The 17027-nt window shown below is 37.2% G+C and overlaps 1 protein-coding gene across 1 annotated transcript in view; it reads left to right on the top strand.

Moving 5' to 3' along the window:
* The window catches only part of LOC106665493 (protein dachsous), a 305122-nt gene that overhangs the window by 221232 nt on the left and 66863 nt on the right, over window positions 1-17027 (top strand). Inside the window, exons 3-4 of the mRNA XM_014391938.2 lie at window positions 6960-7140; window positions 12036-12506. Of these exons, the coding sequence (XP_014247424.1) occupies window positions 6960-7140; window positions 12036-12506 (652 nt within the window). The remainder of the gene's footprint in view (window positions 1-6959; window positions 7141-12035; window positions 12507-17027) is intronic.

Here is a 17027-nt window from a genome sequence, read left to right as displayed (position 1 = left end):
TTCTCTATACATTCACGCTAATAAATACAGTCAGTCTTAACGTAACTAAGAAACACAAGATATCTACAATATAAAACGCTCGCTGCCGTGCTCAAGCACAATTTTCATAATTGGTGGCATCCCAACAAGCTATTTATATGGAGCCAAGGAAAGGTACCCTTCGATTAAGTGAGACAATCGAGCAACCTACCTTTACACGCCGGACACATTCGTGGACTTGGGCCCGGAAGTAAGTGTCCATCTCCGGCCGCGATTAATGTCAGGTCCATCGTATACCTATCAGGTATCCTCGCATGGACTACTCTTATCCCTTTAATCTATCAGAACGCATCGACAAGCGTTTTCTTATCGGACGTTTATGAAGGTTCTGATGTGGATACTGATATTTTGGAATTACCATTAAATGTTTGGTCCAAATCCGTGACACACCAACATGGTCGTCTCCTCGTAAGATGAAGTCCAATTCACTGATTCTTTTAAACAAAAATCGCCCAAAATTACTCTTGTCAATTAAAAAACAGAATAATCCAAGCTAAAATTAAAAGTCTAGCTGTTCCATAATATAACTCAGTCCAAAAATCGTTTAGCTTTCACACAAGCTACACGAGAAATAAAATCATAGCATCTCTTAAAGCTACGGCCGTCGTCTAAAACCAAACTGAATGAAGACGATGAGAATTTTTTTAGGGACACAATTACCATTTTTCTCCAGGGTAAATATTGTCCGTTCCCCTCGATCGGATACACCAACACCTAAGTGCTATTTAAACACTTCACAGTATGAAACCCTCCTTTTATATTTTCTAACTACGGATTTTCAATAGTAAATTCTTATTTGAAAAAGACGGTTTGGCCTGAATTTAAACGGATAAAAAAAATTTTGATGTAAAATATGTAGTTTTTGGTTTTCTCTCGCTGAAGGTTTTGTTTCTTTTTGTATTCCGGTCCAAGGTACGTGCTCGTGAATGGTCGTTTAGAAGAAGTTGTCAATTCTGATGAATGCGTGGGTCCTGAATGGAACCAACGGGCCCTTTTTGACGGGTGAGTGGACATCAAATTGACGTTCAATCATTCCCAACCTCGCCGAGAGTAATAAGATTGTAACGGTGAAGAGCCCCTGAAACATCCGGATGATGCATTAGAACCGATGCGTTGATACTTGGCAGGGGTTCTCGTTCCTTAGAAAAAACAAATGTTATTAATTATTACGTTCGGACGAGGAGGACGTGATCCATTGGCAAATTCAGCTTTATCCGTCATAAAGTCTCGGTAATTACCGCGACGATAGATGTATTCGATCAAACCAGAAACATTCATAATAACACAAATATTAAAGAAAAATATCACTTTATTTATTATCTTGAAACATGAGACTATCTTGAATAAATGAAAATTACAAAAGAACAACGTTTAAAAATGTAGGCACAAATAACAACCTAACAAACAAAATGAAACATCTAAGAAACAAGTAATTAAATTATATAAATATGTAAACATAAAGAGGCACACAAACTATAATACATAGGGCAAAACAAATACGAGACTAAACCAATTGTCAAAAAATAAGGCAACACAAAAACTTACAGTTTGAACTTGCCAATGTGGAGAAAAATACATGGAGCATACTAGCAGAACAATAAATGACACAAAGTTTAAAATATACAAAAAGTACGCAAAAGGTTAACACCGGACATATTAAAAGAAAACAAGCAATTTACGAAAATCCAAGTCTTAGTGTTCCAAAGCCGCCGATAAACCAAGATTACAAGCAAAAACCTTTGCACCTTTCATAAGCATGCAAAAGGAGGGTGAATAACACACAGACCAACCACTGAATGTGATAAAATACTGAAAAGCGATGAACGGAAGGCCATCTAAAATTACCAAATTACATGTTGATCGCCCTACAAACCTCAACGACAAATTCAATATGAGGAAATTTTATGTATTGCAGACACTACACAGCATAAAAATAAAACGTGTAATCAACTAAAACCATGGACTTGATTTTCTAAAGTTGAGGAATTTTATGTACAGCAGACACTAAATAGCATAAAAATAAAATGAGCAAACAGCATACAAATAAAATGAGCGATCAACTAAAACCGTCAACTTGATTTTCTAAAGTTGAGGAATTTTATGTACAGCAGGCACTAAATAGCATAAAAATAAAAGGAGCAAACAGCATAAAAATAAAATGAGCAAACAGCATAAAAATAAAATGAGCAATCAACAAAAACCGTCGACTTGATTTTCCAAAATTGAGGAATTTTATATACAGCAGATACTAAATAGCGCAAAAATAAAATGAATAAACAGCATAAAAATAAAAGAGCGAACAGCATACAAATAAAATCAGCAATCAACTAAAACCCTCGACTTGAATTTCCAAAGTCGCTGATAAACCAAGATAAAAACGAAAAGCCCTTGTACTTTTCAAAATCTTACCAACTAAGCTCGAGGAGGGTGAATAACACACAGGCCAATCACTGAATTTGATAAAATACTAAGCATACAAACACGACTAACGGAAGCCCATCTAAAACGACCTAATTACAAATTGAACACCCTACAAACGTCAACGACAAATTCAATATGAGGAATTTTTCGCACGTCAGACACTAAACAGCATAAAGATAAAACCCAAAAACCTTTCACATTTCAAAAACATAAGAAAGGGCTCGAGAAAGATGAATAAAATTACAAACAATGAATCACAAACACAAATTACACGTTGATCACCCCATAAAAGATACATTCAAGATGGAGAAACGTAAAAGCACATAAATCGAAAGCAGACACTCACAGCTAAAAAGTAAACTAAAAACCCAGACTTGATCTAACGGCGCGGATGTGTCCTCCTCCCTGAGACTTCAAATCATCTATCAAATATGACAATTCTGTAAGTATTTCATTATTGCGGTATTTGCATATACTGTGTTATATGTCAAGAATGTCAAAAAGTAAGAAAAGGAGAAGAAAATAGTTCAACAAGAACACGAGAAAAAATATACTTAGGTGAAACATACGAACTTAGCTTTCACAGTGGGCACCAAGAAACAACCATTTCGGAATTCTTTTTGATACCAATTTTTGGGATATGGCTTTGGTTTTTTGGACAGCAATCTTTTGCTCAGTCCAATATTCAAAAAATAAACAAAAATTGCACCGCTGTTTTAACTTTTTCTTGTCTACTAAATCCTAAAGTCATTATTTTAAAAGATACGTTTCTAGAGGTAAAAAGGATTCCTCTAGGTAAAGGAACAATTCCTTCCTCATCTCTCTTTGCGTTTTCGTTTGATTACTTGGCAAATTACTTTGGTGATTCCAAAAACCTCCTCACTCTTGTGGGGGGAGGGGTGAAGAACAAAGAAAAGTATGTTGTACAAAAGTTTTAGTGTCTATTGTCTGACGAAAGATTGTTACCACCAAAGATACTGTTTACACACCACAGCATACTATGTTGTCTAAAAAAAGGAAAAACTTAGTTGAGAACTTTTTAGATGTCTCGTCTGCGGGGTGAAAAACTGCAATTTGGTTTCCGATCTTCACTATTTTGTTCTGACAGACGCAGGAACTTCTCGCCATCTTCAATGGCCGATCTGTGCGATTTGATCAGTCTTGAACATTTTTAAGCTTTGTTTACCTACAACTCAAGATGGCGAGAAGGCAAAACGCGGCTGTCGGACGAAAATGATCTGTAACTATTACCATATATTAAAATGATGTCCGATGTTATTTGTTGTTGATTTATAGAGTGTGTATTAGCATAAAAAATATACTGTCAATGTTTTCACTATTAATAGTTTTATGTCGGTATAATTGATGTTATGGCTTCTTGAAACTTCTGTAGATGTTTTTATCACTAGAAGTCAGAAATAATAATTAAATCGGTAATGAAGGAATGTATTTAACTCTATTAAGTTGGCTTATTTATTTTTCTTATTCCTTTTCGTAATATATTTTAAAATCGGAAATTTATTGTACATGAACTTTTCGTTTTATTGGGCTTCTTCCACCGAAGAGGCAAGACCGGTTTGAAAAAGTCTACGGCCCCTTTGATCCTTACAAACGCTCCTTTTTCTTACGGGTCATAAACGGGAAACAATAGATAAAATTTATTATTTGTGAAAATTCGCAGAGAAGTTTCGTCCGAGTTTTTGAATCCTACCTCGACGGGTTGGGATTGGGCCGAGAGCTGAGTTTTGAGGTGGTAGCTCTGGTATTTTAATCAACCCAAATTGCTAATTTATTCCAACGATCGTCACGAACGTAAACTATTTATTGGATATCACCTCTTCCCTCTCGCTCTTTCTTTTTCTCACTTTTTTTTCTTGATTCTTTATTCGGAAAAGGATTCGGGGGCGTTAACACCCTTAACCTCTTCTCAGCGATCACCCCCTCTTTCGCAGTTACAAATTAGATGTGTCAGCTAGTGTGTTCATTATTTATTTTCTGTATACCAGACCGCTGACCTATCCAGGTCCAAACACCCACATCACATTCCCGGATCTCACATTCTGACCCTATCCTTGAAGCAAAGTAACCCAAGATCACCGACTGGTGCACTCGCATCGAGCTTAATGAACAAAAGAGACGGCGCAAGATATTCACACTTGGTAATCCCTCCATCAAACCAAATCCGCTAGCTTAGTTTCTACATGGAACAAACACATAAAACAAAAGAAAAGAACGGAACCGAACATGCTGATCAACTCCACGATGAATACACATAAAAAATTAACAATATAAAAGACACTAATTAGTCCGATTTGGAATCGTTCTGTGAGGATCGGCCAAGCTATCCAACATCCAATCCTTTAACCAAAAGTCCTCAGCATCCTCAACCCTAACCAACCACGTCCACAAAGACATCCAATCCTCTACGTCACATTCAAGTCTGTGGCCTCATGACCTCTTAACACAATCCTAACAACCCTAACAATTCGGTCCATGAGAAATCAATGCGTTTGCGCCCATCATTCCACTTTGGCCATGGGCTTGGCTACACACACTGGGCCAATGGATGGTCCAACCCTTACGATGCTTCTATGGCACTTGATTACTTTTCCTATGCCGTGATGGATATCGAAGTCGAGGAAATAACTGCTGAAGCTTTGTTTGGCGAGGATGATACACGCTATTGACAGAAACCTGGTCGGAAACAACAAACATGGCTGACCAATGTTGGCTCATTATGCGGACACGTATCTACAGCGCACTTTGTTCGCACATGTTGGCCACCTGTGATGTGTTTGGTGAGATCTCTCCCAAAAACCCAATGTTCCCGACCACTTTTCCAATCTTGGTCTATATAAGCCACTATAGGCTGTAACCCCAACTACGTTGGGCCATAGTGAGGGGGTTATGAACCGAACAACCAACAATTGTAAACACCTAGACCTTCTGCAATAGCACCTCCCCCCCCCATTACCTTGATCTGATAGGTTGCTGCCAGATCTTTTATTGATGCTACCAATAAATTGTTGCATGTATACATTTTTGTACAGAAAACCATATAAAAATTTTAGTATACCATACTACTGAATACTATAAAATATTAACCTAACCTACTTAGGTTCATGGCTAGCCATCTGAATATAACAAAACATTAATATTATTTAAAAAAAAATNAAAAAGTTGTTCTTTTCAAGTTTAGATAATAATTATTGGCTCCATGACATCTAAACTAAACTAATTATTTTATTTCCCAAAATATCAAGAATCCTAATCCAAAAAAAAGAAAGAACAAAATAAGACAAAATTTCCTTTATAAATTCAAAAAATGAGAATTACCACAATGGATATATATAAAAAAAGTCTATACAATTACAAAAAAGAACAAATTCTGTACAATTTATAAAAGGAAAATTGTCAACAAAAGAAATACCCCGAGCCAATTGGAAAAGAAAAATAGATATTTTTGAAGAAGTTAAAACCAAAAGTAACCTGATGTTTCAATCAGCCTTTGAAAATTATAAGTTTTTTTTAAACGATATTTGATCACAGAAATCCCTAAATAAAATTAAACAAACAAAACGAAAACTATCAATTCAGAATTCTTGTAATTACATAAGATTTTAGTTATTGTTTTAATTAATATGTATTATATATATATCACCTAAACCCATTGACTGAAAAATACACTCAACAACATCAATGCACAATTATACATACATTTAAATTGTTAAAATACAATGAATTGCAATCAATATAATTACACTGAAACACTTTATTATACACATTGATTTTTAGAATTGTTGAATGCAAATAATAACATTTAAAAAAATTCAATTTAGGGGGGTACTACTGAATACTACTAAAAAGGAAAAGAGCAAGCCACGCTTACTCTCTATTTTTACTCTTTCATTGTGCTGTATTTGAAAAGAAAAGAAAAAATCCAGTAATGAACTTTTTCCACCATCGCCAACAAATCGTCGACCTGCAGCATGCAGACATTTGATCTCACTGGGTTGTGTTATCTGAACAAAACTAAACATTTTTCTTGATCTTTTTCCAAATTTGCTCGAACCAAATTTTATTTTTTGGCAAAATGATTTCTTGATGGAAAACTGTCAGGTATATTCTTCTCTAAATAGTGTAACAAAAATATCGATTCTTCACTTTTTAATCTTATATTTTCAAAGGTTGAATAACAAAACTCAATAAAGTAGTAAGGTTTCGAGGGAAATGAAGATTTTGCCAAAAGACCGTGGAAGACTATTTTAGATTTATCTCCCTGGTTGTTAAGTTATGATTGTAAGAGGGAGCGGTGGGAGCTTGGAGATACGTGGTGGCACGCAGAGTACTTGCGCCACATAGGATATATTATGGCCCATTTATTTAACTATGACGCGATGGGAATCTTTAATGGCCCCCTTAGTTAATACGAAATCCAATAAGATCGTTTTATTTTCCCTCTCCATTATCGAGAAAATTCATATTTCGAATTGTTTCAGGTGGCGGCTACCGACCCGGACTGCGGAGTCAACGCCATGGTCAACTACACGCTCGGCGAGACGTCCGGGAAGATCCCGCAGCTCATGATCAAGTCGGACACTGGAGAGATATGCATTGCTTCCCAGTTGGACTACGAGACGAGGCCGTCATACGAATTCCCAGTCATTGCCACGGACAGAGGTGAGCAGATCTAAATTTATCTAATATTCCTCATGCACGGATATTTACGAGTTTCTCACGTTTCACCTGCGTTCATGATTTCCCATCGTGACCCTCGGTTTGTGCAGTTCTCGTTTTATACTTACGACTCTCCAGAGAAACGTAAATGATAATAGTTTTATAAGCCAAGTAGAAACGAACATCATCAACAGTCAATTTTTCATAAAATGATATAATAAACGAGATTTTGGGTAAGATGACTTATTTTAAATTAAAATAGGTAAATGCAGGTTTATAACATTTGGTCGTCTAAGAACATCCCGATCTTTCTTATCCTCCCTTGTTCGATCAGACGAGTTTTGACGAGTCCACGATGGTGGGTGTTGCCCAAACCGAGCACTTAAAATAGAGAAGTGCCAACACGCGACTAACAGATTAAACTATTTCGCCAATATTACTGAGGTATGACGGTTATGGTTGTGGCATGTACGCTATCTTGATGTTGCGATCCAAAATTGGTCTATTTGAAATAATTATAATTTTCTTTTCCCTCTTACCATAGCAAGGTTATGTTTATAAAAACAGGCATTGGTTTTTTTTCTTCGATTTTGTAAAATTGATTAAGCGATTAAAAACAGTTAGATAACTGTGACATGTTGGATAAATAATGCTTTTGTTGCGTAGTAGATCACAGGTCATCCCACATGTTGAATTACTCCACGTAGGATTCTGTTTAATTAAAATTAATTCACAATGACAGGGTAAATAGATAATTTTAATACCGCAAAAGTTTATATAACTGAAGATTATAGTCGCCGCGTAATATAATTCAAGCGATTTAATCTGAAATTAAAAAAACATGTCAGTGTTAGATGAGACGGAAAAATGAGGACAAAATGGCATGAATAGCATAAAAGATTAATAATGTAAAATAATGAAATATAGCATGACTGTGGATCGTAACAATGGATGTTTGTTAGTTTTCTAATTTACTATGTCGTTAAAGTATATTCAAGACGTCATTCACTGTCATTGGAAGTCAAAGATGATACGATGTACATTTTCAATTTAATTCAACATGAACGTGATCCGAGGGAGATCCTGTTTCGTAATTGATACATGTGTCCTAGAAGCTGTGTCCTTACAATCCCCACGTCGGCCACGATCAAACCGAGATTAAATGAATTAATTACCGTCGACGTGGGATGAAAGGTGATTAATATTGAAAACAGTGCGCAGTAGTGTAATTAGTGATGTACGGTTGGGTGAGGTCGCGCAACGGTCCGATCACGGCATTCTTTACCCCATTAACGGATAAATTCCGAATTGACAAAACGGAAAAAGCACGAACCAGTCGTAATACAGTCATAAATCATATGACAATAGAGGAGTTGGCGAAGAGTTTGACTTTAAAGGTGGGACTCATTTCCATTCTTTTCCCCAATGGCCAATATTTTTCAAGTCAATTTCTATTAAGTGAGCTAACATCTGTGCTTTCTTATAGTAATTTATTGCTAGTAACTATCAGGAATAATAATAACCACCATACTTGCTTTTCTAGCAAGCAACTTCAACCTCCTCTCATATACAAACTAAAGCGAGTCTTTCCAAATAGCTTTCGTTCCAACCTCACGATTTTTCTGGGGTCGGACTCGATTGTGGGACTCCTGCACCTCTTACTCGCTTCAGACAACCCAATTGCACCCTCTACTTTGCATCCTTTGCAGACGACATCTGATCCCGATCTGCAATTGGAAGGGGCTCCAGTCCGACGGCAACGAATAGCCGAATGGAGCAAAATTTTGATGAATAAAAATTAATGAAAACCCTTGTTACATTTACCCCCCGCAAAACCCCTCGTAAAATATATAATATAAGCTATCTTGCGTTCTATCTTGGCTCACGGAACCGACTCACAAATGAAAAGACAGGAACTAATTAGACGTTTCGGACTTTTCTATAATCTAATTGAATGCAAATCTAATAGTTGGCAATAAGCAAATCGTACAAAACTATATATTTCGATTTGGACATATGGTTTAGAACTATGGGGGGACACCGCTAAACTTGACATCATCCGACGGATCAGTCCTTCCAATCCAAAATCGTTAGAATAATAGTCCACGCTCTAACACTAAATTTAAAGTTTTATGACTACTGGTGAAATAGTTTCTTTTTTGTTGTTTAAATCAATAATTGTAATAACTGTTAGAGTTCTTTCTGAGTAATTCTCTTGATCCAAAAACCATTAAACCCTCATTTTGAACCCAGGAACGAATAAGAAAATACCATGATTACGAAATTTTGTTATTAAAATCAAATTCACTAATTTTCGAGGTCCGCTTGACCAATTAATATCTTTCAATTAATTAAGGTTTAGTTGAGATAAAAAAGTAAGTGTCACGAGCGGGATTCGAACTCGCGACCTTCGTCTAGATAGGCCGCTACTCTACCACTTGAGATATACTTCGGCAAAAAGAAGGGACAATCAAAAGGTGGGGTTGAGATGGGAAGTTAGTGTCCGAGTGGGTCCTTTTTGCCGAAGGTCGTGGGTTCGAATCCCGCTCGTGACATTGACTTTTTTATCTCAACTAAAAACCTTAATTAATTGAAAGATATTAATTTCAAAGATGGACTGACTGATTGGAGGGCATCGGTGGCCGCAACGGTTTAGGCGTTGACACGGCGCTCATCACTGTAAGGCAAAGGTCCCGGGTTCGAATCGAACCCGACATACTTACAAATGGTTTTTTTTTCAAAACACCGGCACCCCGAGGGTTGATATAACCTCTGCTGTTGCAAAACTCCAAAAATAAAGGCTAAGTGAAACGAAAATTCTGAAATGATATCTATGGTCATAATTTTAGATTAATTATTGTAAAACTGAAAAAAAGTTAAAAAGCTCTGAGGTATAAAGTTCCATGCTACTCATCGTCTAACTCATAAACATCATCCTGAGTTTCTGTGGCTGTTCTATCCGTGACCAAATTATTGTAAAACCTCTTGGCATCTTCGTTGGTGAGAAACATTGTCAGGTGTTGCAAGTCATTATATTTTTCCAAATTAATAGGAAGGGGTCCATCGTCGGAGTTACGAAGCTACTGTCTTTGTGTTTTTTTGCCTCTCTGTTGTGGCACCCACAACACGTTGTGCTTATAATAAGCTCCACAGAATGAAGTGCGGTGGTGTATATACTGTGTGTATCAGAGAATATTGTCAAACATCGAATCGTTCTTGTGGGGATGGGACTTTTCGGTTTGTACATCGGTACTAAGTAATTCGGTGAGGTTTTGCACCTCTGACCAATCACATCCCTCCATTTTTGTGGCATATCTACATAGGATTTTTGATTAATCATGGTCATATCTCTATCGCACACCAGATAGCTATGGCCACGGATGGGAAAGAAATTAACAAAAACTATTCTCCCGTTTTCTGTTACGAGATGGTGAAGGAATCGCAGAACCGTATAATTTTTATTTTTATTTTGCTCTGCACACGAGTCACAAAAAATTATAAGCGTTCTGACTGTTTGCGAAAGAATTTCGGTGGCAAAATGGCCAAGCAAGGAGCACGCTTTAATTTGCCCCCTTGCGCTTCATTTTCATCGTAAGTGTAGAAATGTGTGGGGATAAAAGAATAGAAACTCAACTGCTTCTTGTATTAAACATCGTTGGTCGTTACATTAGGGTAAATTTATCTGTTAATATGTTGTTAAAATAATATTATTTTAAATGCCGGGGAGATGAATTCTCATCGTTCTTCCTTAGATGCCCATTTTCAAACGCGATTTTTAGTGGAATCTGATTGGTCCCCCGGTTAATATTTCATGTCGCAAGCCAACAGATGCCGGGAAAATCTAGATTCCGACAAAAAAATGGACCTTCATCGTTTGTCCACTCTTCCCTTCAATAGTCAACGGTCCATATGCATCCGATACCCTCTCCACAACGACTTCAAAATACCCATTGTAAATAAATTAATCCTGGACAAATTTTCTAAGTTACACGACAAACTCTCCCCTCAACCCATGGAGATGGCACCGGACCTTAGACCTTTCTTGTGTAAAGTTGGAAGAACGACAATGGTTCCTAACTCCCCTCAAAACATAGTAAATATGTACGATAAAATCCCTAAAATTACAAAATGTATTATGGTAATGGAATTTTAGTCGAAAAAAATCAATAAATAAATAATCTAGGAAATTCAAAATCTTTAGATAGTTTTTGTTAATATTTACAAAAAGTAGTCATCTCCTTGGCATGAAACCAGCGTAGGCATAATAATTAAAAGATTATGTCACTGTCATGAAAGATTATGGTGGTTAATGAATATTTCAAGTTCATGGACGTTAAATAATCGAATAGTACTAAGTAGGGAATTAAAGTTTATAATTGTTCCTTAAAGTGACAGATGAAAATTGCACTAAAAAAACGTTTGATATATTTTCCGAGGCCGTAAAACAGTAAGAGGATTATTAAACTCGGTTTAAGAAACGGTAGCTGGGTCTAGTCGGCAGATCAGAGAGTGATTGATGAATGAGAAGAGGTAGCTTTCGGAGGAGCTCGGTAAAACTCGAATATGTTGTATAAGATCTTAATTCTTAATTAATCATCAGTTTTAATCAATAAAAACAATTGAGAGGTTTCACTTTTGAAGAATTAAGTGTAAAAGAATGTCACTTTTGAGCGACGCGAGTTGTTGGACGATTCGAATCTAAATGACCGATGCGTCAATGGGACCGCTTAATTTCGTCGATGTGCTTAACTTGTAAATTAAAAGCCTACACAATGCGAAAGACCGGAGGAATTTCGGCCAAGGGTGACCTTTACATCGTTCAAATAAAAGCATTCCGATGAGTGCAACAATCCAATCGCGTTTTGCATTTTTCTTTTAACGAAAGCTCTTTGTTCCAGGTGGCTTGAGTACGAGGGCGATAGTCAAGATACAACTGATGGACGTCAATGACAACTGGCCCGTTTTCTACCCCCGGGAGTACAACGTCTCGTTGAGGGAAGGCGCCGTCGTCGGTCCTGTCGTCGCGGTCGCAGCGACAGACAGGGACTCGGGCAGATTCGGCACCATCACGTATTCCATATCGGCCGGAAACTCGGCAAGGATCTTCACCATAGACCAGAAGACCGGGGAGATATCCCTCGGCAGGCCGGAGAGGCTCTCGGTGAGAAACCCCGTCTACAAATTGAACGTGACAGCGGTAGACGGCGGCGGACTGAGGAGCCAGCAGGACGCTGAAGTCTACATCAGCATCACGGACTCAAAATCAACTCCGCCACACTTCCAGAGTCCGAGGTACGACATGTCCATCAGAGAAGACGCTAGGCCGAACACCGTGGTCGGAACCGTCAAAGCTACAAACTCACAACCAGGTATGTCTCATTCCTGCCCAGTCTAACATAACTTTTTAAAAACTTAAACACGTTTTTACAATGGAGGAAACAACAGTCATGTATTTACCTATAAATTAAAAACAGTCTTGAGTTTATAATTTTCGAAAGTGAAGCAACTGCTCAATGGCGACATGGGATACGAAGGAAATCCATAAAAAGGAGTTATAACAACTACAGCTGATAGCCTACTACTTAATGGAAGGATCGAATCGGCTTGAACTTAAGAACTAGGAAAGTACAATAAGCCGGATGCAGGGGGACATAAACCCCACTTTCTTGTCTCCTTCATCATCACTTATTTTAATGAACATATATTATTTGAACCACCTACTTTGGTCTTTTTAGGACTGAGTTGGGCCTGAAGGTTTTCTCCGTCCTGCATGCCAAAGTTAAGCTCTGAGGCTATCTTCAGCAAGGTCATTTCATCCCTTAGCAAAATTTTGAAACTCAAGTGTGGGTCGATGTACCTCCATTACCCTAACCGTACATATCCTCCTCATCTAATTCAGGATGATGCTATTTGCTTTTTGTCACCATCAGTCACTGTGAACTTTCGCCCAAATTAACAATAAAAATCCATTGTATATAACGGCCACAGAAGAATATGCAAATGCACAAATCGAATATCACGTATTCCATATGAAGAGTAATGGCACCCTTCAGTCATTTAGGACACATTGTGGACACATCCACTTTGGGTCAAAAGTGCCCTTTGTCTATCGCATATGGCCTATTCTGGGTCGAGTGAGATACCTCTTCTTCGATTCAAATCCGAAAGAGGCACATACCTTTTATTGCATTTTCACATGGTAACACATGTTACCACCGGGTAACATGGTGGTTAGAGGTGTGCAGATTGTGATGTGCCAGTCCGTTAAATTTCGAGTCAGCCTCAAAGATTTTGAATGGTTTAAAGTTTATAATGTATGTATAAATTAATACAGAGTATGATAGTTCCTTCCCAAATATAGATATCTTGATTCTTGTATTTATACACCACAAAGAAGATCGTGTATGACTATATAAAGCAAAATAGTCACGAAAGGAATTTCTGTAAAACGCCAGATATGGGTGTAGTTAGCTGTGTTTAGAGGGTCTCACCTCAGATCATAGAGTAGTCGTGTGGTAAATATTGAAAACGTGATTATTGATAATAAAGTTGTCTCACGAAGGGACCAGATGTCCACTTTCACCGGCCCTTTTCCTCTCCTCCTCCCCTTCTCGATTTTAATTTTAAGATTTTCCCCAAGGAGCCTCGTTGGAGTCAACGTACTCACAAATCGGCCGTTTATTAGTTCAAGACAATTACCATTATCTGATTCCTTGTTGAATGGGACTAATAGACTTCGCCATTATTGCTCTACTAACTGTCACATCCTTTTGACATTAATTGTTATTGAACAATAATACAACCTCTTTACACTACGGTTATCTGTACCATTAATTATGTCGCTTTGCTGATATCAAGTGCACGGACATTCCTCAAATACTAACTTGCAAGCCGTGGGATTTCTTCCCTAGTCAAGATTAAATACAACCTGGAATGTCATTTTAATTAGCCCTGGAAGAACAGGAGTTTCGTTGAATATAAAACTTCGGGAATATTGTACAAATCAAAACCATACGGGTTTACTGTTACTGCGTTCTTAAACTTAAAAAAATAATAAACTTGCTACAAAAAAATAGAATTTCCAGTTTCATTGGTAGACTATGTTTTATGATCGTCGTTAAAACGTTTAAGTTTATGGTTTTAGAAAGTAAAATATGTCCTACTTTATATCCTTACATTTTGGGCTGGGTTCAATTTCAAATCGCTCTCAGCTTTAAATTAAACAATTGATAAACGCCTAGGTTTATTTTAGTGAACGTGATAAAGAAAACTGTAAAACTTTGACTTTTGCCGAATAAAATTATGGCAATTGCGATCACATTTGATCATAAATAAAACAAAAATCCAACTAATTTGATCTTTTACCTTTTCATGTCTATCTATTTGAAAACCTCCATCGCTAATCAATATTTATGGTAACTGATAACCTNGAGAGAGAGAGAGAGAGAGAGAGAGAGAGAGAGAGAGAGAGAGAGAGAGGAGAAAGAAAGGGAGGGTGTAAGATAGATAAATAGATGCAAAGTAAAAAGAGAAAAAGCAAGAGTGCGGAAGAGAGAGAGAGACTGAAAAAAGAGATAAGGGACTAAGAAAGACAGAAAGAAAGAGAAAGAGAGGAGAGAGAAAAAAGAGAAAGAGAGTGTGCAATAGATAAATAGATGCAAACTGGAAAGTGAGAATGCCGAATAGAGAGGGAGAGACTGATTAAAAACAGCAAGGTCTAAGAAAGAGAGATACTGAAAAAGGGAAAGAAAAGACTAAGAAAGAGAGAAAAAAAGAGGTTGTGGAATCGATATATAGGTGTAAAGTAGAAAGGATTAATCCGGAAAAAAGAGAGGAGAGAGAAAGAGAGGGTGTGGATGGATAAATAGATGCAATGTTGAAAGTGAGGATGCGGAATAGAGAGAGCCTGAAATAAGAAAGAAGGGACCAAGAAAGAGAGAAATAGACAATGGACTGAAAAAGAGAGAGAAAGGACTAAGAAAGATAGAAAGAAAGATAGTGAAAAAGAGGAGAAAGAGAAAGGGAGGGTGTCGGATAAATAAACAGATGCATAGTGGAAAGTGAGAATGCGGAATAGAGAGGGAGAGACTGATTAAAAAAAGCAAGGACTAAGAAAGAGAGATACTGAAAAAGAGAAAGAAAAGACTAAGAAAGAGAGAAAAAGAGAAGTTGTGGAATCGATATATAGGTGCAAAGTAGAAAGTATGAATCCGGAATAAAGAGAGGAGAGAGAAAAGAGAGAAAGAGGGGGTGTGGATGGATAAATAGATGCAATGTAGAATGCGAAATAGAGTGAGAGAGAGACTTGAAAAATAATGTTGGGACTGAAAAAATGATAAGAGTCTAAAAAAGAATAGTGTGTGGGATAGATATATAGATGCAAGAAGAAAGTGTGAATGCAGAAAAAAAAGAGAGAGAGACTGGAAAACGAAAACGAGAGAAAGCTCTAAAGAAAGAAATTGAACACTATAACAGACTAAAAAAGGAGGTAGAAAGCAAAAGGTTGAGCAAAGGAAAGAGACTGAATAAAGTGACTGAAGGGACTAAGAAAGAGAGATAGAGAGAGATAAAAGGGAGAGAAGAGACTGAAAAAGAGATAGAGATAGTGGAATTGATAATGGGAGAAGTGAAAGAAGAAAGAAAGAAGATAAATATATAGCGAAATAGAAAGAATGTAATACATAGATAGATGGGTTGAAAAAAATAGATAGAGAGAGAAAGTATGACAAAAACAGAAAGGAGAGAGAGAGAGAGAGAGAGAGAGGGAGAGAGAGAGTGATTGAGTAAGTGGAATAGATAGTTACTTTTTTTTAAATATAAAATTATATCTGGAGTGTCTTTTTTCAAATTATGTTGGATATTCATCATTGATTTGTTCTATCCTAGGCCACATAAAATTACTGAATCGCTTACAGCTCAGGCAATTAAATATTGAAGGTAAAGAGGTGGTCAAAGGAAAACATTGATACACTTAAAAAAATAGACAAACAAAAAAAAGCTTCTTATATAAATGAAATAAAAATAAAGTGTGGGCTTGCGAGATGAACGATCAAAACTGATCACTTTGCCGGGTGCGTTTGTTTTCGCTGGTAAATCATAAACAGTTAAGTCTTAAAGGGATTCAACATATAATAATTATATTAAAGAAAGTGAAAATCCTGTTCGTTTCGACGAAATTCTTAGCACATAGTAGTAGAACCATAAACGTGCACAGGTCATTTCATGGCGTTTTAATTTTCTTTTTTTTTCCTTTGGACTAAAAATAAAATTGAAATGGAAGGTTTAACAATGGAGCGGTTCTGATTTATCTAAGCGGGTGTTAAATTAAACAAGAGAAGTGACTTGATTTAGGTGCTATATATCAGGGAAGGGAAACCTTATCTAGTTGGCGAAGGCGCCTCGTTCGCAGAGACTATTAACATCCTCAGAGTTATTCCGCACCCGAACCGCTCAATATTAGCGGGCTAATGCAGGATCTGTGTCCTTCCTCCTAATGGTCCTATGACAACTTGATTCACAACTGCTAATAGACGCCGATAATCGGCGATGTCACCCCTCTCGTCCATTAGCGATCGCCGAAAAGCGCTTTCTCATAAAATAAAACATCGGGTTGTCGCAGGTCCGACGGGGGTGGTGGAATGCGTGATGATGCTTCCCAAGCCCTAATCATCAGAATCATTAGGTCTTTGTGTTCCTTAATGATACACGGTGCCGGGCACCAACACGGCCATTTAGACCCTTGTATCACATTCCAAGAAGGGCCTGTACATTTCCCTTATAGATTTTTACAAGAAGGCTTTTATATTTTATCCATGTATTAAAACGCAAAGGAATGCCTTTATTGTATTCAAAGAGATGTAATGGCCGGGATCTACGGTTAAAGAGTGATC

The sequence above is a fragment of the Cimex lectularius genome, unplaced genomic scaffold (genome assembly GCF_000648675.2).
Source record: "Cimex lectularius strain Harlan isolate CLEC.00 unplaced genomic scaffold, Clec_2.1 scaffold102, whole genome shotgun sequence".
NCBI lineage: Eukaryota > Metazoa > Arthropoda > Insecta > Hemiptera > Cimicidae > Cimex > Cimex lectularius.
Note: the sequence above shows the minus strand (reverse complement) of the source record. Positions and strands in the feature narration are given on the sequence as shown.